Below are 22,727 nucleotides of genomic sequence, written 5' to 3'. Positions count from 1 at the left end.
GTTATATCATACGTAAAACTATTTCATACTATGGCAAGATGTTAAGGGACAAATTAAGCCTTTTTGTGGCCCTAAAGCAGGTAAAAGATTATGGTTACGGTACCCCTGTCTATGTATGTGACACTATACGGTGTTGATACGTCGTGATTATCCTTCGTCACGGCACAGCACAGAAAAAACACACGTGTGACACTACGGGGACGGATGTGACTGCCTAATCAGGAACTTCCAGAAAACGGCCCGTGACACTAGGGTGACATTTATCTAGTCAGGACTTTCATGCATATAATCTGGCCTCCCCGATATGTATAAACTATTGCCAATGATCAAATGACTCTGGAACACTGTGTTTTTATATAACTAGCCTATGTTTATATATTAAATACATGAACCTACAACATCTATACTAGTACATTAGGAGTTATTATAATACATGTATCTACAGTCTGATTTTAACAGACCTAGCACTCAGACCCAACGGCTGAAACACTACATTGTCTCCATGCATCTAAGAACCGCGCACGGTGTCGGTATCCCGGCCTCTAAGCCAAGACGGCTAGGAACGCCGGATAATGCCTGAAGGGAAAGTTAACCCCGCTTTTCTTGTATAGAAAGTATCTATGTGTTAGCTATTAGGGCGAGACAATTACCATTTTTGGGTAAGTGTTTCGTATCTGCACCGTTTTACGTCAACTTTATTCTATTTAATTAGACTAATCTGTGCACGAGATGAATGGACGATAGTATCCCACTTTCAGCAATTGATTGTATGGTTTTCTTTTCATTTATTATGGGCCCGGGATCAGCTGCATCATGATAAATCCAACCCAGGAAATAAACTCCACGGTGTCCCCTTAATTACCTTGATGCCTACTTACCTTGATGCCCAAACACGTGCTTATTTTTGCTACTAATCTAGGGTTTCATGTTCGCAATTTGACAAAGAAAGGTATGTACGGATACCTTGAATGCATAGGCATAGTGCATAACAACAACTTTTACGTTAAACATTTATTTTTATATCATTTGAGCGGCTTAACCAATAACAGGTTGATCTGAATTAATATTGATTATCACAGCATCGCTTTCAGTAGATAATCTATTAACAGCAGTAATAGCGTACTGACCACGTAAACCCGCATAGTGAGTAGTATCCTTGTTCAGGACCTTAACTAGATTCCAGTTATCAGCCTGTTGTAAATAAACTGCCCAAGACCGTACAGCTCCTGAACTATCCGGATTCCAGCTAATCGTGTTTCCACTGGCTTTAACATTACCTGGAGGAGGAGGAACAGTTGAATTTAACCAAGACATTTCAGGGGCCAAAGCTGGAATTGTATACAGATCACTTTTAAACATGTCATCCAACCCTTTACTATTATCTCGGAAATATTTAGCACTGAAGAAGACATTGCCTAAGCTGAGTTTGTTATTTCTGTCCCTGGATTCCTCTACTTGTCGCCTGATTTCACTTACTGGCCAACCACCATTGACAACTCGACCAGCATAGCACCCCGCGTAAAAATGGCGATGTTTTGTGTTCTGCTGCAGCCACCAGTCCATGAGATGAGTGTAACTTTGTTTTGGGGGATCAATTCTCCAATACAACTGAGGATTCATGTAGTCCACCCATCCTTCCATAAACCATTTCCTGCTGTCAGCATACTGAGAATCGTAAGATGAAAACCCAACAATACCAGAAGGATAACCAGATTTCCAGATTCCAAAGGGACTCAGTCCAAATTTGACGTCATTTTTCAATGATTTGATACTGGAATAAATGCGTTGGATTAAGTTATTAACATTTTCCCTTCTCCAGTCATCGTGACTCAAACGTCCACCAGACGACCTGTAAGCATTATATGTATGACTGTCCGGAAAACTGACTCCAGATACTGGATAAGGATAAAAATAGTCATCCATATGGACACCATCTACGTCATATCGTTTCACCACATCCATAATTACATCATGGGCACGATCCTGGACTTGTTTTGCACCAGGATCCATGTATATATCGCTTCCATAGGTGTAAGCATATTGTGGATATTCGATGGCCATATGATTTTTGGCAAGTCCACTGCGACTGGGAGACGTATTTGCTCGATACGGATTAAACCACGCATGTACCTCGATATTTCTTTTGTGTGCCTCGTTGACTACAAAATCCAGAGGGTCATAATATGGTGACGGGACTTTTCCTTGAGCCCCAGTTAGATAACGACTCCAGGGTTCGATCTGAGAATGATACATAGCATCTCCAGCACATCTTACTTGAAACACCACCGCATTAAAATTGAGATCTTGGAGTTTGTCAAGGAGGACAATCATTTCCTTCTGTTGTTGAGCAGATGTATGTCGACTAGAAATTGGCCAGTCTATGTCGGCAACTGTTGCTACCCATACTGCTCGAAATTCCCTTATCGGCCACTCAGCACCAATTGGTTTTACACCTTAAATGAAGAAAAGAAAACAATAAAGCAAAACTGAAACTTGTAAATTACGTCGCTCATATTTATTTCAGTGGTGCAAGTGCAAGATGTCTACAGGGCCGGACGAGAAACGATGTCTAGTCATTCGGATTGGACCAAAACCCGAGATACGGGTACACGTTGGCGTGTATGTAAAAGACTCCTTGACAGTAGGCCGTAGGGCCGCTCTACGGACTAATGTGCTCCTCATACATAGCATTATCCCGAGTGGTGCAGAACAGCAGAATAATAAACCCCATTTCATTTAATTTATTTCTGAGCACATCCGATGTCAATTACTTGCTGGTGCAAGACGAAGAGAAAAAAAAATCATTAATTCACTAAATATTTTTAATGAGACGAGTGTTGTTAGATCACGAGTGAAAACATTTTCAAAATCAAGGTCATAACTTACCCCAAACTCCACATTGCATGCAGAGAACAAGATAACTGTATACGAACAATAACGGCCTCATCTGAAGTAAAGTTGAAAAAAAAATCTTCAAATTTTATGGGTTATTTTTTTACTCACTGTTTTTTTAAAATCTTTATTCGTAATATGGAGATTAATGGGGTTTATTATTATTGTTGATTTAGCATGACTTTGTAGATTTCATTCCCTTTAAGGGTTTCTTATTGATTAAACATACATTATGCAAGAGCTAAATCTGTCTATTGAAGGTCTTTCTTTAGGCCTGAAATGTTATCTAAATTATTAATTAGACATTAATTAACTTATCCAGACCATAATCAACTCTAGATGGCATCGCTAGCCTGCGATCTTAAGTGGATTGTGAGCCGATTTACTGCATAACTTTCCTTCTCGATTAAACGATTAAATAGATAATCGAGACTATGCTGTTTATCGTACCGACTTTAGTAATGATGACCGAGGCTAAGCAGAAATTTCATTCGCTTAGTTTTCGGTTCATAGTGGATCAATTTGAATGAAATTTTCAGCAAATTGCCTTTACGTAATTTGTTAATTTGTTTATTTTATCCATTTGTATATAACTGTTTGTATATTCTGTAACATGTTGATTGTATCATTGCTCGATAACGGTGAGTGTCCTCATTGAATTTGAAACGTTGCAGTTAATAAAACCAGTGAATGTTATCCATCAAGATGTCAGTTATTATGTATCGCTTTCGCTAAATGCTTTTTAAAAATGTTAAGTTTACATTGTAAATGACAATCGTATTTGGAGAAAAATTGTTTAGGCTCAATAAAGATTAATTAGTTGAGTATAATAGCAAGTGCAGGAGGACCGCAGCACACATAAACAATTACACACAACACACGGACGGGATACAATTGAAATGCTCATAGATTTTTTAACTGCATTTCCATTTCTAGAAACTTTTATTTAATATTTCAATTCAATATATTTCCTCCATTGGATCTGTTTGTTTAATTTTGAATATTAGAGGATTTCGTGGAATTTATTAGTAAATATTTCATAACATACAGAAAACCCAAGCTAAAAGAAACGTCGAATAACGATTACTAAACATATGATTGAATTGCATTTACAAATAATTCAAAATCAAATGAAATGAAATGATTTTTAACGTTCGACTGGGCAAATGAAGACTGGCATGCCATTGTAACAGTGTGCGATGAGAGAAATTTTGCCCTGAAAGCGGCGCTACGGTCTACACTTGTATCTAATTCCAACCGCAAACGTTCACGCCAAGGTGTACACGTGATCTCAGTTTTTCGTCCCATCCGAACAACTATACGTTGTCCCATACCAGACTCTCCGTCCTGCACCACTGACAAGGGGGAACCACACCGGAAAATCCCGATGAACTTTCTCGGACAAAGCAGGGATAGAACACGGCCCCCCCCCCCCGTCTTACTCACTGAGCCACCATGTCTCCAAATATTTGTGTAAGCGATAATATAATAATTTATGTGAATATTTGCGCACCACGTAGATGTATAAGTGTCCAGAAAACACAGAATTGATAAGGATGCATTGCTGCCAAAAAATAATTGATAAAGCAAGAATACTGTCGGGCTCCCTAGCGTATAATGTTCCCATATACATAACACTTACCGTTGTAGCCTACTCATTATAAATATTTGCTTTAATTTATTATCTTTATTTCATGACGTATCTTCAAGATTTCAATAAATACAGTACCGACTGTGTCCCAGATAAGATAAACCAAATTGTCTTAATCTCAAAAACGTGAGAAACGGTTTATCGAAAGTTATAGATTTGGTAAGGAAATATTTCTGCAGATTTTAAGAATAGAAAACGGTTTCATTCATATATATTATATAGACCCGCTATAACTGAATAAATCTGAAATATGTGGAACAATATTAACAACCAACAACAATTAAAACAGATAGTTTGTGGTGATCCGAGGACTAATACTTAATTTCTTTTATCTTCGAATATAAAATAAATATTATATTTTTAAATTAGGTTACGTGCGCTGGAAAAATGAAATTTTAAAACATTATCTGAAATGAGCGGCAAATTATATCTGGTTTTATCTAAACTATATGATTGAACAATTGCACGTTAACATTTTATTAAAGGAGAATTACAGGAGATTGGATACAGAGTTGACACTTCTCGCTATAATAGTTAGATATATAAACGTAAATAGAATACGCTGAACATTTCAGTAAAATTGCTCCACTCACCGAGATATAGCGATTGAATTTTAAGCATAGCCCCGATTATCATTACTAAAGTCGGTACGATAAAAACAAAACACACCCAAAAACAACAAAGTTTCGATTATAATCCATTTTGACGTTAAAGGAGCTAAATCGCTAATATTTGGGACCAAGAAATTGACCCAAATAGGTCGCAACGCATATAATAATGTAATCTGATTGTATATAAACTTATTTACATTCAATTGTTTCCGTTTTGACCTTAATTTCAAATCAGTTATGTCCAGCGAAATACGACATGAGTCTCAACCGAATAGTAATTTCTAGCGTCTGGTTATTCCAGTCTATTGCGCATGCTCTCCAGATAAGATATGGCCCCGCCGTTTGCCATGAGTTGTTGAATATGTCTAGGCTCGTTCTTTCTGGTCACTTGTTGCAAATGACGCTGAAACGCACTATTGTACACGATTCGTGTACCAATGGTAAAATGTTTATTTTGACTTAAATATTGGATATCAGAAGCCTACCTTTTCCTGGTAAGATCACAACATCAATGTTGATTTGAATTGACAAATAATTCATATTTTCAACGTGTAAGACTTTGGATGATATTGAGTTAGAGACTTAGCTACTTTAAATCATCCATCACAAAATGTATTCAAATCCAGTAAATATCGCAGGCTAGCGATGGCATCGAGAGTTGATTGTGGTCTGGATAAGTTAATTAATGTGTAATTAATAATTTAGATAACATTTCAGGCCTAAAAGAAAGACCTGCAATAGGCAGATTTAGTTCTTGTATAATGTATGTTTAATAAAAGATTTGACTGCAGTATAATCATAGTTCCCCACATTTACCGGCTAAATCTATCTGGTAAGCTGGTAGCTCAATTTTTGTCAAGGTCGCAGAAATGTAAATAGGGTTAGGGCACGTGATTGTTGGCGAAATTGTAGGTTAGGGTCAGGGCATGGCTGCAACTAGCTCAGAGCAACGAGGGGGGGGGGGATCTCAGGGGTGCTAAAAAATTTTAATGGTCAACAATTTTTTCACGGGGGGGGGGGGGGGGGCGAAACCTTTTTACCTACAAATACGTCAAAGGTCTTTATTTATTTTTCTAATACATTAAAAAAATGTTTTAGAATTTAATTTGTCGGTGGAAAAAGTTAATATTTGAGACTCATTAAGTCGCATTGATGTCATCCTTATCGGTGATTGTAGCGGCCTAGCGAATATTCACAGCTGATCAGTGTGAGTAAAAATAACCAGAATGGCAACTGCTTCATTTGCATAAAAAGTAGGTCGCGCACTGCATCTTGGGGTTTGTCTGTAATGTCACCACCATGGCGGCCAAGACAGTTGTATCGCAGTCAAACAAAAGGAAAAGTAAACATCCTAGTGGTGGATACGGTACCCAGTGTAGATCCTACGGGTGTTTTAATTATTCGGGCACTGCTGAGGGATTAAAATTCTTCAGTTTTCCTAAAGAAAAAGAGAGGTAAGGAAGCGCAAATTATTATGTATAGCCATGGAGTGGACCTTATAATATAGCCATATGGGCATGGTGTCATGGACCTTATAATGCCATGGACCATGGTATAGCCTATTAGTAGATAACAAACCTTAATCTCTCAACCCTCCGTGTTTCAAGATAAGACATGAGGCCATTACCTTCAACGTAGCACATGCGGGAGCGATTTGCACCCGGCATTTGTAAACAAAATTGACAATATTTTTAATAAAAACAACGATTGATTATTGTTATTTGTAATATTTCTGCCAGACCCAACTACAAGTAAAGCATATAATCCTAATCGGTCGTTTTTAAAATCGAGGTGTTAAGCCGTTACTAAGACCGCCATCTTTTTAAACGATATGCTGTCATCATGAAAGCGGGGCTAAATATATAAGGCTTTTATAACAGCCAATCATTATCAAAAGGGCAATCTAAAGCACTGTAACTATGAATGGATTTCGATGGCGGTGAACGTCAGACAAAAACAACGCTTTATTAATTTAAACGTGAATATTTGGAGTTAGGCGACAGTTATGCCACTACATTGGCCTCTGTAAGTTTAATTAATCTTATTTTAAAGATGTTACATGTATTAATAAAGAAATTGAGTTTGCCACTTAGAACTAAAGGCATCCAATCGTAGCTAAAAACAAACACATCAGTATATCTCAACGTTTTTAGCTACGTTCTCGTAGCTAGGTATAGCCCAGTCTACGCCGTGTCGTCTGCTAGTGCTACTCCTAGGCTAGTGCTGAAGACAAAGCGCTCTATTCTTTGGTTATATATTATTACTATATTAGCCTAAAGGCCTAGCCATAAATAACGTGATAGATTATAATATCAGCAATTAATAGTAATGATAGTAGCCTAGGTGTCACAGCTCCATTGCCCGCGTTGGAAGAAAGTCGTTTTTTCCCGATAACATTTTATTTTGTACCGGTATGGGTATATATAGGCTATTTGGTAAAAGCAAACTAGGCCTATTGAAAAAATATTGCATTCCATTCAATTTAGCCTAGCTATAGACAGTAGACTCTAGTCTAAACGATTTAAGAGTTACGTCTAGGCCTATTACGCAAAGTAAGTGTAAGCTACTCATAATGCGGGGAGAGATGTGGAGAGAAATTTGGTTTAACATCCACTCGATTCAAAGTAGCCTACTTTTGAGACTAGCATAATATATGGTTCAATAATTCACTTGTGTCAGTCTTTTTTACCAGTGAGAGGAGAGGAAGATGGAGGCATCAGGACCCAAAGAAAACCCACGACTTGGACGAGGCTGGACAAGCAACCCTATTCCTTGTAATGTACAAGTGAGGAATCACTTTGTGGCACTGGACTCTTAAGACAGACCTTCTGACACAACGTGCAAGCATTAACCATTTTAGGTCTGTTTCGGACTAATTGCAAGTTTTGCCAAATTCTATCATTTGTGTATTAATTTTAGGTGTGATAGATGGATTCAGAATATAAGAAGACGGGATATGATGGGTATGAAACCAGAAAATCTGAAACATTCCAGATTGTGTTCAGATCATTTTGAGAACAGTCAATTTATGAACCCTACAGATAGGTAAGCTCCAGCTTTACTAATTCTGTTTTACTGACAATGGAAGTATATTGTTAGTACCCACTTTTAGCCTACATAGTCTGTCTTTTTAGACAATTTTCCGCTTTGATTTGAATCTGGACTTCTTTAGTTTCGATAATATAGATTTGAAATATGACAGTTTCTCAACTACATTGTTTGTGAAGTTAAAAGAAGTTGTTTTTATAATTAAACATTTTCTATTTCTAATTCACAAGGAGTAAATTTACTATTACACAAATATTTTTGGTTTATAATCAAGGATGAAGCTTATATTGATTATCTCTATAATTTAGTTTTTTGGGACATAATAACTCTCTTTCTAATTGAGGTAGAATGTTCAAACTTGGTGTAGGTGTTTATTAGGTCAATGCCTTGATGGAGTTCAAAGATGGGCATTTTCTGCTTAGGGTAAGCAGAGATAAGCAATTTGATTGGTTGATGCTTTGGGACACGATGAAACTTGGTGTATAGTTTCATTACATCAATTTGGTCAATGCTTTGGGACAAGATTATCTTGATTCTATCTGATAGAGAGTGATGAATATTAGTGTATAGTTTGATTGCCCGATACTTATGAAATTAATTAATTTTGTGTCATCTATTTATTTTGGGATTTCGGCGGGGGACATCAGCCTCACTGTTGGCTTGTTTGTCCTCTCCTATTTTATTTCATGTTACAATGTTACACCTTTTTTTAAACACAGAACTAGCAGATTGAAGCCCAATGCTGTTCCTACTATCATTGATGCCCCAAACGCACCAAAACGTCTGAAATCATGTAGGAGAGAGATTGTAAGAAGAGTGATTCAGATTGATGAAGAAGTTGAAACTGCTATAAAGATAAAGAGTAAGCTAGTTATTTAAATTATACATCACTGTTCATTAAACACTGCCATATCTTTCAATCGGGTAGTTTGTAGATTGAATCATTTTGTTTTATATATGCCCACAATATCAAAAAAGTGGGGGTATGTTTCTGAAGCAAATACTGTGAGTTTTACAACACTTAGACATTGCTAGATTAGTCTGAAATTGCCAAACTTTTAGGTAGTTATCTCCTCTTACCACAAGGTGGTTTGGATGGCCGAATGGTTAATGCGTGCGCGTTGGATCAGAAGGTCTTGAATGCACAAGAAGTAGGGTCGCCTGTCCATTTTCACAGGTTTTCTCCGGGTCCTCCGGTTTCCTCCCACTAAAGACCACTACGTGCAAGTGAATTATTGGAATAAAATTAAACCATGTTATTCCCAAAATTACCTGGTTTGTGTCGAGTGGATGTTAAACCCAATTTCTCTCTCTCTCCCCATTTACCACAAACAAATGATACATACACGCAAGGGAATAGATTTGTTTACAATTGTTTCTACCCAATATATATTAGCCAAATCCGAATGATAGCCAAGTATCATTACAAGAACACCCCCCGTAAATGTTATTTTTGTTATATTTCATTCACATTTTCACATGTTTGAGTGGAAAATTTTTTTAATATTTTTTAGAGGAGGATATATCAACAGAATCCGGAACAATGACAGATATATCCAAACAGGATATAGATGACCTAAAAGCAACTATTCATAAATTATAAGCTGAAAATCACATATTGAGAAAAAGATGTACAGATATATCCAAACAGGATATAGATGACCTAAAAGCAACTATTCATAAATTAAAAGCTGAGAATCACAGATTGAGAAAAAGATGTACAGATAAAAGAACTATGTCAAAAATTATTTTATTAGATACACTGAGCAAATATTTATCGCCGCCTGCTTATAATTTTGTCAAACAACAAATAGAAGTTGCCAAAAAGAAGAACCGAGGAATCAGATGGTCTGATGAAATCAAGTCATTTGCTTTACAGATGAAGGGAATTAGTACTAAAGGATACAAATTTCTTAAGAAAATTTTCAGGCTTCCAGCCATAAGAACTCTGAATGAAATGGTGGGTTCATTTAATATTGAAGAAGGTTTTCATCAAGCTGTTATCAAAACCTTACAAGAAATGACTACTAGTACTACCATGTCTCCCAAGGAAAAATTAGTTGTTTTGTCATGATGAAATAGCCCAACTTTAAGGAAACTTTGGCATACAATAGATCGTCTCTTTGATTGTTTTAATAGTAGCAGTTTGTCGTCAACCAAACCTTTGAAATGTGCATTAAGAGATGGAACAGCTCATATGACTAGAAGAATCAATCAAGACTGTCTTGAGCACTTTTTTGGATCAATACGAGGAAAAGGAGGATATAGAGACAATCCAGACTCCTACCAATTCCATCATGCCTACAGGCAATCACTAGTTGAACATCTGATGATTGGTGGCAACACCAATTGTGAATTTGACAAAAGTCGCCTTTTTATTAAATTGAGCAAACTTTGCAAGGTGAGTTAAGAGTTATTTTGATTTTGTAAATTGAAATTTTTGTGTATTATATAACTAAAATATCCATATTAAAAAGGACTGTTGTAACAATATTTGAATGTGTTATATTAAAAGGTGTTCGATTATTTCCAGTCCTTGATTGTGTGAAGATGGTGTCATTTATGAAATTGAATAATTTATCTGTGGAACTTTGATACACATTCTCATTCCAAATTCCAAAACCAATAATTTTGTTGCAAAACTTCAAAAGCTACTTATGTTATTTTTATTTGTGTATTTTAGTTCAAGTCAACCACAGCTGTTATTGAAACAGAAAAACCTAAGTGCCCAGTAAACTCCTCTGCTCAAGCTACTGTACTTTCTGATGTGTCCATAGTTGAACTGGATATATCTGACATATTGATAGATCCTCTTTTAGAACTGCCAGAAGAAAATATTGTTGCTTACATATCTGGATATCTTGTTCATAGAGTTTATAATAAGTTTAATTGTGATACCTGTTTGAAGTTATGGACTGCCTCTGAAAGTGAAGCTCATGGTGACATTTATTCTTTTATTGATCAATTGGATGGCTGAATGGTTAGCGTGCGCGCGCTGTATCATAAAGCCTGTCATTGAGTCAACTGGCGTGGTATCGAATCCCCGGTTGTACGTGGCAAGGAATAGGGTCGCCTGTCCAACCAATTGGGTTTTCTCCGGGTCCTCCGGTTTCATCCCACTGCTAAAGACCCCTACGTGCAAGCGAATTATTAAAATAAAATGAAACCATGTGTTAGTCCCGAAATGACCTAGTTTGTGTTGAGTGAACTTAAACCCCATTTCTCTCTCTCTCTTTATTGATCAAAAGCAATATGATAAAAACAATAAGAAAGGTTTTGTTAAACCCAGTCATTTAATTTATGCTGTTACAATGAAATTAGAATCAATATTTAGAGATTCTTTTGACGGTATTAATAAATCCGAAAATGTATGTAAACAACTTATTGAAATATTTATGAAAAGTGTTACCAACAATATTGTTTTTTCAACTGGTTGTGCTAAAGTTCGTAGATTTCTGCTGTGTCTATTTGTTCGCATGAGAATACATCATTGTATAAAAGAACTTAATAGGTCTAGGAAATGCAAGAAAAATAAGAAAAAAAAAAATTTGTGAAAGTGTCACATTCCTAATTTATCAAGTTCTTTCTTATTTTATAAAATATTTATTCAATTATTTGGACTAGTTAGACTGTAGAGTCTATTCATGTATCTAGATATGTATACACATGCCAGTGATCCAAAATGTGCACCTTGCTAAGATATTTATCTATTGGTTTACTAGCCCCAATCACTTGCATAGATACTTTTGTCACCTTATATATGCTTACTTGGAATGGATTACAGAGTGAAACTCTTATCACCTTCAATAGTTACTTTAAACATGCATTATGTAAGAGCTATATCTGCCTATTGCAGGTATGTGTTTAGGCCTTAAATAGGGTCTATTTACTTGCCAAGACCATAATCAACTCTCAATGCCATTGGACACTTGAGATTTTAACTAGATTAGAATGGTTCGGCCATTTAATGTTTGAATTTTGATGAAACTTGAAATGCATGTTTATAACCCACAGATCTTGGTTCCTTTTGATTTTTGTGCATATCGGATCCTAACTTCCTGAATTATGTCCCCGGATTGTACGAAAAATCGCGTTTTAACTTGTGGTCCCTCTAGAGGTCACCAAAGATCTGAGTTGCTTCGATATTGGCATGTATTGGACCATAACTTCATGGATTATGGCCCCTGATTGTACAAAAACTATCCTGTTTTTTAGCTTGTGGTCCTGCTAGAGACCACAATTATTATCCGATTTAAATAACCGCTCAAATATATAACCGTTATGTCGTTTGAGTTCGAACTTCGTGAAAATGGGACCAAAACTACCGGACGAAGTGGCTGCCCTTCGTAAAGGGGACCCTCTAGAGGTCACAATTTTGATCTGATTTTGATGAAACTTGAAATTTATGTCTATATCACAAAGATCTTGGTTCTTTTTGATAATGGTGTAGATGTTCATGAGGTGAATGTCTTTGCTGAATTCAATGATTAATATTTTGTGCCAAGACTGAGCAAAGCTAAGCAATTTCATTGGTTGATACTTTCGGACATGATAACTTTTATTCTAATTGAGGGAGAGTTATGAAATCGATTGTATAGTTTCGCTACATCAAAACCATGACTTAAGCTCCATCACAAATATTTTCTACATGAACTAAGCATAGATAAGCAGTTTGATGAAAGACAAATGTTCAATTAATTGATATGTGTCATGTGTTTATTTGAGGATTTCAGAGGGGGGACATAAGCCTCACTATTGGCTTGTTTCATTTGAGAAAGTTCTACACAGAGTTTTTTATTTTCATTTCATCATTTCAGTGGCAATGTCTTATGGGAAATACAGGATTTTAAGTCCCTGGCGTGGATGGAATAAGCCCGTAAACTTAAAAAAGTCACTGGAGTGGATGGAATAACCCCGTAAACTTTTTCCTGCTGCCATCAGACATTGTCACTGAAAAGATAATATGAAAAGAAAAAAAACTTTGTGTAAGACTTTTTCAAAAATGAAACAAGTCAACAGTTAGGCTTATGTTCCTTGTTGATATTCTAAAATAAATAAATGACACATATCAATGAATTGAAGTTTTGTCTTTTTATTAAACTTCTTTTCTATACTTAGTCCAAGCAGGAAATATATCACCATTCCACCATAATGAAGGTTGAATTCAAATTTCAGGAAAATCGAAACTAAATGGTGTAAAAGTATGTAATACAAAGGTTGTCAACCCTCTAGAGGTCACAATTTTTATCTTATTTTGATGAAACTTAAAATAAATGTTTATGTCCTAAAGATCTCAGTTTCTTTCGATATTTGCGCACTTTAGGCCATAACTTTCTTGATTATGGCCACTGATGGTACGAAAAAACCCTTTTGTTTTTAGCCTGTTCTCTATCCATCTTCCAAATGTGACCGTATCTTGCCTGGCAACTGCTGGTTATTTTTATATGCATTTTAGTTTTAATGTTAATATTGTATCTAGCTCTTAGTTAAAATGGTTTTGTTGTTTTGTTACACTTTCTGTTTTGTTTTAACTATTTCAAATTATCCCTTGTCTATAGAAATTATACAGTTTGTTCATTTGTGGGTCATACCCTAGCTAACTGTTGCTACTGATTGTACATATACATATTTCATTTGATTTTGTGAATTTGTTATATAAGGGGGGGATGGGATGGCGCTTCGAGCTCTAGCTTGCTGGTCACCAATGGCTCGCGGTCGTGGTTTCGAACCCTGGTGTGAGGGTGTGTGGCTTGGAGATGGGGGCACCTTCTCAATCTCATGGGTTTACTCCGGGTTCCTCCCACAAATAAATAATTGCTATCCATAAAGTTGCTGTCTTTTGTTTCCACATTAAGCCATCATAAAGAACAGATATATGTGTCCTTTCCTTAGATCCCCCGTGTTAGTGTATTGAAGAACAGAGGGTCAATGTATAGTCGTTTGGATGGGACGAAAAGCCATGGTCCAGTGTACACATTGCGCGCATGTAAAATAATTTGATGTAAGGTTAGGCATAGCGTCGCTGTCTGGACAAAAATTCCCTCATTGCAAACTGTATGGCATATCCATTACACTGTATACATCCCTTGGGAAAGTCCAAGAAAAAGGCTGATAGAATAAGACTTTTAAAGCCAACACAAAACTACCTTTTAAGGCGAAGCAACCACCAAGAGATATTACCAAGTGTTGACCTTCTGTTTAATAAAAAAAACAAACAGTGCCACATGTCATTAACTTTCTAAGTTGGCTAATCGACACGCCCCCATCTGCATCAAAAAGCACCAAAATCAGCTTTGTGATGAAATAACTGGATAAACCAACATAGAAAGTAATGAAATTTGGCATGCTCATATGTTATGCATTTGTCGTAAGGGCAGATCCAGAAATTTTTGCAGGTGGTTTGCCAGCTGGTTACTGAGACAATGTATATTTTGGGGGTGGGGGCCCTGGGTTCTATCACCCGGCATTTAAAATTTTTAAGAAATACAGGGTGATGTCCTATAATATGACTATATATTAGGAACCTATAACAGTAAATCTCTTTGGGGTATAGTCTGTGCCCTGAATAACTTACGGTCTGAAAGTCAGATATATACAGGGGAATTCAGGGTTATTATTCTGAAAGTTTTTCTTTAAAACCTGTAATGTATTCTTCCAGGGTAGGGTTGTCGTTTTTTTTCATAAGACGAAAACATGATATAAGGTTTTTCTTAAGAGATATTCTCATTTTGCGTAAATGTAAACATTGAGGGTTTATAAACAAGATAAAGTCTTTGACTTTGGTTATATAATATTATGCTGGGGAAGAAAGACTTCAGAAAAAAAAACCTCGACATAAAAACCTTGGGCTCGGTTTTTCTTTTCCTCAGGTTATTTTCTTCAGTCTTCCTTTCTCCACCTTAACCCAAATCTGAATCTCGTGCTTTATAGAACCAACATAAAATATGAAAATAGATCGCATTAACCTAGTACTCAGTTCAGTACCGGTAAGCCAAATTTCAACTGAAGCCCAAATCAAATCAGGCCTTAAAGAACTAGGCAAAGTTAAAATATTAAGATGGAATTTCAGTTTAGAACTTTTGTTGTCAACTCATACTAGTACAAAATTAGCCAAATTGACCTTGTCGTGTTTTGTATTACTTCAAAGAATCGCCATGACATGTATGTAGATACCGTCTCATAACGTCGTTGAGCGAATTGACAGTGTTTGTTTTATCTGTTTCACAAAGAATTACGAGTCTTCTAATATCTCTGTAAAAGATGACTGTCTTTAACACGTGCCGCCACAGCACGCGACGTCAATCATTGGCTGAATGGCGCGTGCCATAAGACGTTACTGCTTCGGGCAGAATGCTGCATTTTAAGTCATTTTAATACCATTTACACTATAAAATGGGAAATAATTTTTACCTACATTGGCTACAAATACGTCAAACGTCTTTATTTATTTTTCTAATACATCCAAAAAATGTTTTAGAATTTAATTTGTCGATGGAAAAAAGTGAATATTTGACTCATTGATGTCATCCTTATCAGTGATTGTAGCGGCCTAGCCATATTCACTTCTGATCAGTGTGTGTTTGTTTATTACAGACAATTCCCAAGATGCATTGCGCGTTGCTGTGTTTTTATAGTGTAACGTGAGTCGCTACTCTGGTTATTTTTACTCTGTGATACCGGTACAACTTTCACCTTTTTATTTGCATACTATACGTCAATTAAGAACAGTATAAAACATACACTAAGTCTACATATCAGTATACATATATACAAAAATATATTTTACATGGAATAATATATTGGAATAACATGATATAATAATGAAATGAAAATATAATGAGATATAAACACATACATTTTTAGTCATGAACCAACGTACTACCATTGCGGATGATACAAAGAAAATTTAGCAATGGAAGTATAGGCTAACAATGAAATGAAAATATGAAGTATATGCCTACATACATGTATAATGATCAAATGTGGAGTAAGAACTAGTTTTAATTATAAGTAAGAACATGTAGCAGAAAAATAGACTAGGCATGCATGGTACCTCCCTTCCCGTATACATTGGCCATTGCTACTGCTTTAGCAAGAAAATCTGGCGGATTAAAAAGAAGCTCAAAAGTTAATTGTATAATATAAGTGCAAGTTTTCGTATCTCATCTAGCTGGGACACTGGAACAGAAAATGGAATTCATCTTCTACGGTAGAAAGAGAACATTGCCCAATTGGGTCACAGAGTAAAAATACACACTCTGTGATATGGGTGCATAACCTTTGGTCAGATGGAATATTCTTGTATCGCCCTCTCTCTATTTCCAGTTTGTGTGAGCTGAGTCGAAACGATGAAAAGGCATGTTGCATGATAATGTCACAGAAAATGGAATATTCATCTTCTACGGTAGAAAGAGAACATTGCCCAATTGGGTCACAGAGTAGCCTAAAAATACACACTGACACTCTGTGATTGGGTGCATAACCTTTGGTCAGGTGTAATATTCTTGTATCGCCCTCTCTCTATTTCCAGTTTGTGTGAGCTGAGTCGAAACGATGAAAAGGCATGATGCATGATAATGTCACAGAGTATTTTTACTCTGTGATAATGTCCTGTTCATAAATCCGTTACCAAGCTTTCCGAACGACCTTGACACGACATGAAGGTCGACTCTTTTCATTTCATTGTTCAAGCAGAGAAGATATCGGAGTAAACGTTGAGTATATTTGGCTCTCTAAATCAAAAAATGACATCTCAAGCTCGACAAAACTTCCACGAAGAATGTGAAGCAGGGTTAAATCGTCAAATTAATTTAGAACTGTATGCTAGCTATGTTTATCAGTCAATGGTGAGTCGCCTTCATCATAGGGCCATATTATTGCTATGTGAAAACACTGAAAATAACAACAGCTAATGCTATTGTGATCTTCATGAGCCACAGGCGTACGAGGCAGCTGGGGGGGGGGGGAAATCGAATAAAACAATTATTTTGCTCTTCTTTTAATTGAGTACCACGAATTTGTTACTGAATTGATTATGGATTAAAACATTTTGTCTGACCAACTCTACTTTGTACCAGTACATTTTTCGGGCATCGATTATATTTGTGATTGTGAATGCACCAGCAACAGTCAGAATGGATGGTTAGAATTAGGTTTGCAAACCGATTGAAAACCGTGAAGTTGCTTAGAATAGCAGAAAAAAAATGCATTTGCGGACTTAAATTTTCAAAATATTTTCAGGGAGTGCGAGGCCCCCATGGCCGCGCCGTTTGATTAGTTGTTTGGGATTAGGGATTTCAGGTAAGTCACCTTAAGGTAGGCCATAATGGAATGGACCACATTGAAGTTGCAGTATTCACAGGCTTGAATAGCAGGAAAAGCGTTTGATTGGTTGATTGGAATTTGAGTCAGCCATGTACGACTTAAAATTTGAAGTTGCTGTATTCACGGGCTGGAATAGCAGGAAAACGCATTTGTGTCCGTCAAATTTTCCAAATTTAAATTGGTGTGTGTGTGTGTGTGTGTGGGGGGGGGGGGGGGGGTCCTGCATGTAAGCTCCGCTCCTTCGCCTCTCGCAGACGACCGGCACCGCTGTCTATAAACCTGACATTCATCGAGCCTGTATGCCTATGATGAGCCATCGACCCATTCCCATTATACTTAAGTAAATAGCCTCGCAACCTCCATATACATAATTGGTCCAGGAACATTTATTTCATTTCATTACTCCTGTATTGTACTATGTAAATTAATGTTGTATTATGTATAATAATTACTTTATAACCTTTTGGTGTACATTACCTGATATTATTTATAATCCATATAATACTAGAAACACTTATTATGGACACAATTCCACTATCAAACCAATCTTCTGGGCTAGAAAAGTTGATGATACGTTTGTTATACTGGAAGATCAAGACGACCCAATCGATCTGTTAAACCACCTAAACAGCCAGCATCAACGTATCAACTTCACTATGGAGACCGAAACTAATAAATGTCTATCTTTTCTTGATGTCAAAGTCAAATCCGAAGAGCAAACTACCACAACCAGTGTTTACCGCAAACCTACACACACAGACCAATACATCCATTTCCAATCAAGCCACCCCTACAGCACCAAAATAGCTACGATATCAGCCCTTGTGAAGAGAGCCAAAAACTTACGCAGTAGTACCAACCTCCAGGATGAAATACGACACCTACAGGAAGTATTTGTCGAACACAATGGATACCAACAAGAAGTGGTACAGAAAATAATGAATAAAACCCTATCAGAAGACCCGAAACCACCGTCACCTCCAAAAGAACCTGTACGTATATCAATCCCATACCAAATAAGGAGAATATTACACCAGCATCCAGGGATTGGAGTAAACTTCATCAATTGGTCAAGCACCAAGGACATCCTAAAAGCAAATGGAAAATTAACCCAACCACACCCCATAAACCCAAAGGCTGTGTTTACCATATCCACTGTAGTTGCTGTGCGTCATACGTAGGGGAAACTCAAGTCCCTCTAAACAAACGGGTGGACCAACACAAACCTACACCCTCCAACAGTGGTAACCTTTATATTATTAAACTTACTAAACCATAAATGGAATCAAATAGTAAATTTTCCAAAAATTAAGACACCACATATTCAAATTACTGGGCGGTTAAATTGTTTAAAACTTTATTACTAAACCTAATATGATATGATTATAATGTCACTCTGAGTTAACCTAACGTTCTTATATCATTACAATAACATTAAAAACTTACTCCAAGTAGACTTATAAAAACATTAAAGTTATCTTTGTCACCTGTCTATATAGCTCATTAATTAGTGATATTGTTGATTGTACATATATATATATATATATATTTCATCCATGATATGTCTTGTCTACGATATCACCTTAGGTGGAAGTGGACGTAAAACTCTAGAAACGAACGAACGATGATATGTCTCATTTGTACATGGGGTATTTGCTTGAAAACGACTTGTGAAATCTAGTTGAAACGTTGCAGTACAATAAACCAAGTGATTGTATCCATATTAAGTGTTCTAGTATTCTATCATAAATCAATTGCTAAATGCCTCTCAAGGAATATATTTATAATCCATTCCATGGAAATCTATTATTCTACGAATGTATATATGTATGGTTAAGAATTTAATTTTTGTATACATTATCAATATCTTAAGACGCCAATAGAGATACATTATTAATATCTGAAGTTGCCTATAGAGGGCAGACAGCTAGCTTACATCATTTAATGTATGTCAGAATGAAGTAAAGTGATGGGACGAAAAACCGAGGTCCCGTGTATACATTGGCATGCAGTTGGAATTCGATATATGAGTAGGCCATAGTGCCGCTGCCCGGGCAAAATTTCCCTCATAGGACACTGTTTCTCCAGTTTTTATATAGTGATTTATATACAAATGTATTGATGCATTGATTTATTTAATTAATTCTAGATACATGCTGATTATAATATGTACGTATCTTTCTTTTTAACAGGCACTACATTTTGATCGTGATGATATAGCATTACCAGGATTTCACAGATTCTTTAAAAAGCAGTCGGATGAAGAGAGAGAACATGCTGAAATTCTCATGAAATATCAAAATACTCGTGGTGGAAGAATTGTTTTACACGATATTAAGGTATTGCCAAATTTTTCCTTTGATTGTTATGTATACGGTACAGGACGCTGTTGTTGTTTAAGGCAGGATTGGGAGTGTAGCGTTTGCATGGACTAGAAAGAAGTGAGCATGAGCAGTCACTGATTATAGAGTTAATTATGACACATATTCTACATGAAGCTACATGTACATACATTTATATTTTCACCCATCTTTGTGTTCAGATATATTATGCAAACCCTGAACCTATTACAGGTCGTTTTTAAACGCTTACATTTTCATGTGGACGTATATTGTTGTTGCCCCTGTTCGTCCGTCCGTCCGTCCACAATTTGTTTGTGGACACTCTACAGGTCACAATTTTTATCCGATTTTGACGAAACTTGAAATATAGCCCTACATGTATCTCCCAAAGATCTTGGTTACTGTCGATATTGGCATGTATTGGACCATAACTTCATGGATTATGGCCCCTGATTGTACGAAAAATCACATCTTTAGCTTGTGGACACCCTAGAGATCACAATTTTCATCTCATTTTGATGAAACTTGAAACGTATGTTTATAACCCAAAGATCTTAGTTCCTTTCGATATTCGCGCATATTGGACCGTAACTTCCTGAATTATGGCCCCTGATTGTATGAAAAATCGCGATTGAGCTTCTGGTCCCTCTAGAAGTCACCGTTATTATCCGATTTAAAAAAACGTTCAAATATATCACCGTAATGTTGATTGAGTTCGAATTTTGTAAAAATCAGACCAAAACTGCCAGACAAAATGGCCGCCCCTCGTATGCAAATAGTGTAAACATATGGTATTACCTTAAGAGGGCACAGTATTGATCCGATTTTGATGAAACTTGGAATACATGTTTATAACACAAAGAGCCTAGTTCCGTTCGATACTTGTAACTTCCTGAATCTGATTTCTACGATCAGTATCTTTGCTTGTTGCTAGCACACTACATTCAGATACCATATTTTTTGTACAGAAATATCTGCTATGTAGTCATGATGATAACGTGATATTACGACGATAGTGGTGTTGTCATAAAAAATACAGATATAAATAATATATTTGTCTAATTGTAGAAACCTGAAAGAGATGAATGGGGTGTTGGATTAGATGCTATGCAGATATCTCTAGATTTAGAGAAGAAAGTTAACCAATCTCTGCTTGATCTACATAAAATAGCTCAAAACAATGGAGATGTTTCGGTAATTATTCAAATTGTTGAACTGAATAATTCACTATTCAGCCTCTGAATTGTGCATACCAGAGACTGAAGCCAGTAGTGGCAGTTACATAACAAAATCGGCCAATTTGGACACACACGAAAAATAGATGTTACGACCATTATTAAAATCCATATTTCTTTGTTGTAAATACATAATTAATCAATCTTTTCCATTTTTACACCCACCTCTGTGTTATAACATCGTGCAATGTTGGATTTTTTAACATTTTATTCCCGTCTTCATTAGCCCAGTCGGAGTAGAACATTAAACCCCATTTCATTTCAAAGTAATATTGCAATTAGGAAAAAAGGTCAATCAATCAAATCAAAACTTATTAAAATCCAACATGGCAGAATGGTTAGCACTTACACGCTGTGTCATAAGGTCTGTCATTGAGTCAACTGGCGTGGTTTGGATTCCCCGGTTGTATGTGACAAGGAGTAGTGTCGCCTTTCCAACCTCGTGGGTTTCCTCCGTTTTCTCCCACTGCTAAAAGACCCCTACGCGCAAGCGAGTTATTGAAATAAAAATTGAACCATATGTTAGTCCCGAAATGACCTAGTTTGTGTCGAGTGGACGTTGAACCCCATTTCTCTCTCACTTCCATCACGTGCATGTTAAGTGCAATAATTTGATTTTTTTCACTTTTTCATCAACCAACTGACAATGACTTTTATTTTTACAGATGGGAGATTTTCTAGAAGGAACATTTTTAGCTGAGCAAGTAGAATCTATTAAACAGATCTCAGATTATGTATCAAGTTTAAAACGGGTTGCACCTGGTCTCGGAGAATATATGTTTGATAAAGAAACATTGGGTGAAAAATAAAATAAAAATGTGCAATCTTTGAGTGATCTCATTTAAAGGGGAACTGAATTAACTGAATTGATATGGATGCATTCATGGGACCCAATATGAAATAGTTCATTCAATACAATATCTGATATTTGGTAGATTACTGGTACATGTAACTTGGTACAGACAACTTCTAAGAAAAAGATTATTTCTTTTTACAATACCAGATATTTACAATACAAACATTTATGAAACATTCCTTAAATTAATTTGTAGTCCTAGGCAATATATGTAATATTCAAAGCCGATTTCAGTTCATTTAATTCAGTTTGCTTTTGAAGTGTAACAGTACCGTATATGAAATGATAACTTGTAATTTGCGAGTGAAAATGAAAGAAATGATTGCAGCCAAGGGCTAATTAGTGATGTATTGAATAATATATAAATATTGTCTTATTTTTTAAAAATTTTGATTGCAATTTATTTGATAGTAATATTTTTGTGATTGTTAATGTACTTATTGTTTGTATATCTGATGTTGGATAACTACTGCCAGCGGTAATGTAAATCTAACAATATTTGAAACATACCGGTATATAATGAATTAATACTTGTTTTTTCTCAGGGGATTGAGGACCAATTTAATCATACTGCATCTCATTTTGATCTGATAGAAATGCATTTAAATATATGTTAAATGCTTTTGCCATAGAACTGAAAACATTTTAATATTTATAAATTTTAAGTCTGTATTTTTCTCAGGGATTGGGAATCTTGATTATTTGTATGAGAATATAAATCAATAAATGAAGTATGATTTCATGAATGTTTAAATTTTCATTTATTTG

At 36.0% G+C, this 22,727-nt stretch overlaps 2 protein-coding genes and 1 long non-coding RNA gene across 3 annotated transcripts; 2 read left to right on the top strand and 1 right to left on the bottom strand.

The window, feature by feature from the left end:
* Positions 1-1,028: 1,028 nt before the first annotated feature.
* On the bottom strand, positions 1,029-2,942 carry LOC126823650 (glycosyl hydrolase YngK). The gene is made up of 2 exons (XM_050552612.2): positions 2,887-2,942; positions 1,029-2,453 (listed from the first exon to the last, which is right to left on the bottom strand). Exons 1-2 carry the CDS (start codon positions 2,903-2,905, stop codon positions 1,036-1,038), a joined length of 1,437 nt encoding a protein of 478 aa, XP_050408569.1. The 5' UTR covers positions 2,906-2,942; the 3' UTR covers positions 1,029-1,035.
* Positions 2,943-6,443: 3,501 nt separating this feature from the next.
* LOC126825602 (uncharacterized) lies at positions 6,444-14,976 on the top strand. Its single transcript, XR_007682073.1, has 5 exons — positions 6,444-6,608; positions 8,074-8,199; positions 8,922-9,064; positions 9,717-10,603; positions 10,886-14,976. It is a non-coding gene; the product is annotated as an uncharacterized LOC126825602 (long non-coding RNA).
* Positions 14,977-16,828: 1,852 nt separating this feature from the next.
* LOC126825601 (soma ferritin) lies at positions 16,829-22,727 on the top strand. The gene is made up of 4 exons (XM_050555279.2): positions 16,829-17,048; positions 19,719-19,865; positions 20,937-21,062; positions 21,769-22,727. The coding sequence occupies exons 1-4, from the start codon at positions 16,947-16,949 to the stop codon at positions 21,910-21,912; spliced, it is 519 nt and encodes a 172-aa protein (XP_050411236.1). The 5' UTR covers positions 16,829-16,946; the 3' UTR covers positions 21,913-22,727.

Source organism: Patella vulgata, chromosome 6 (assembly GCF_932274485.2).
Source record: "Patella vulgata chromosome 6, xgPatVulg1.2, whole genome shotgun sequence".
In the NCBI taxonomy this organism is placed as follows: domain Eukaryota; kingdom Metazoa; phylum Mollusca; class Gastropoda; family Patellidae; genus Patella; species Patella vulgata.
This window is presented reverse-complemented; position numbering and strand designations above follow the sequence as displayed.

Excerpts from the sequence above, each read along its gene's own strand:
- LOC126825601 (XM_050555279.2), top strand. The coding sequence starts at position 16,947 with ATGACATCTCAAGCTCGACAAAACTTCCACGAAGAATGTGAAGCAGGG. Across the intron at positions 19,866-20,936 it reads TTGTTTTACACGATATTAAG|AAACCTGAAAGAGATGAATG; the intron begins GTATTGCCAAAT and ends GTCTAATTGTAG. Across the intron at positions 21,063-21,768 it reads AAAACAATGGAGATGTTTCG|ATGGGAGATTTTCTAGAAGG; the intron begins GTAATTATTCAA and ends TTATTTTTACAG.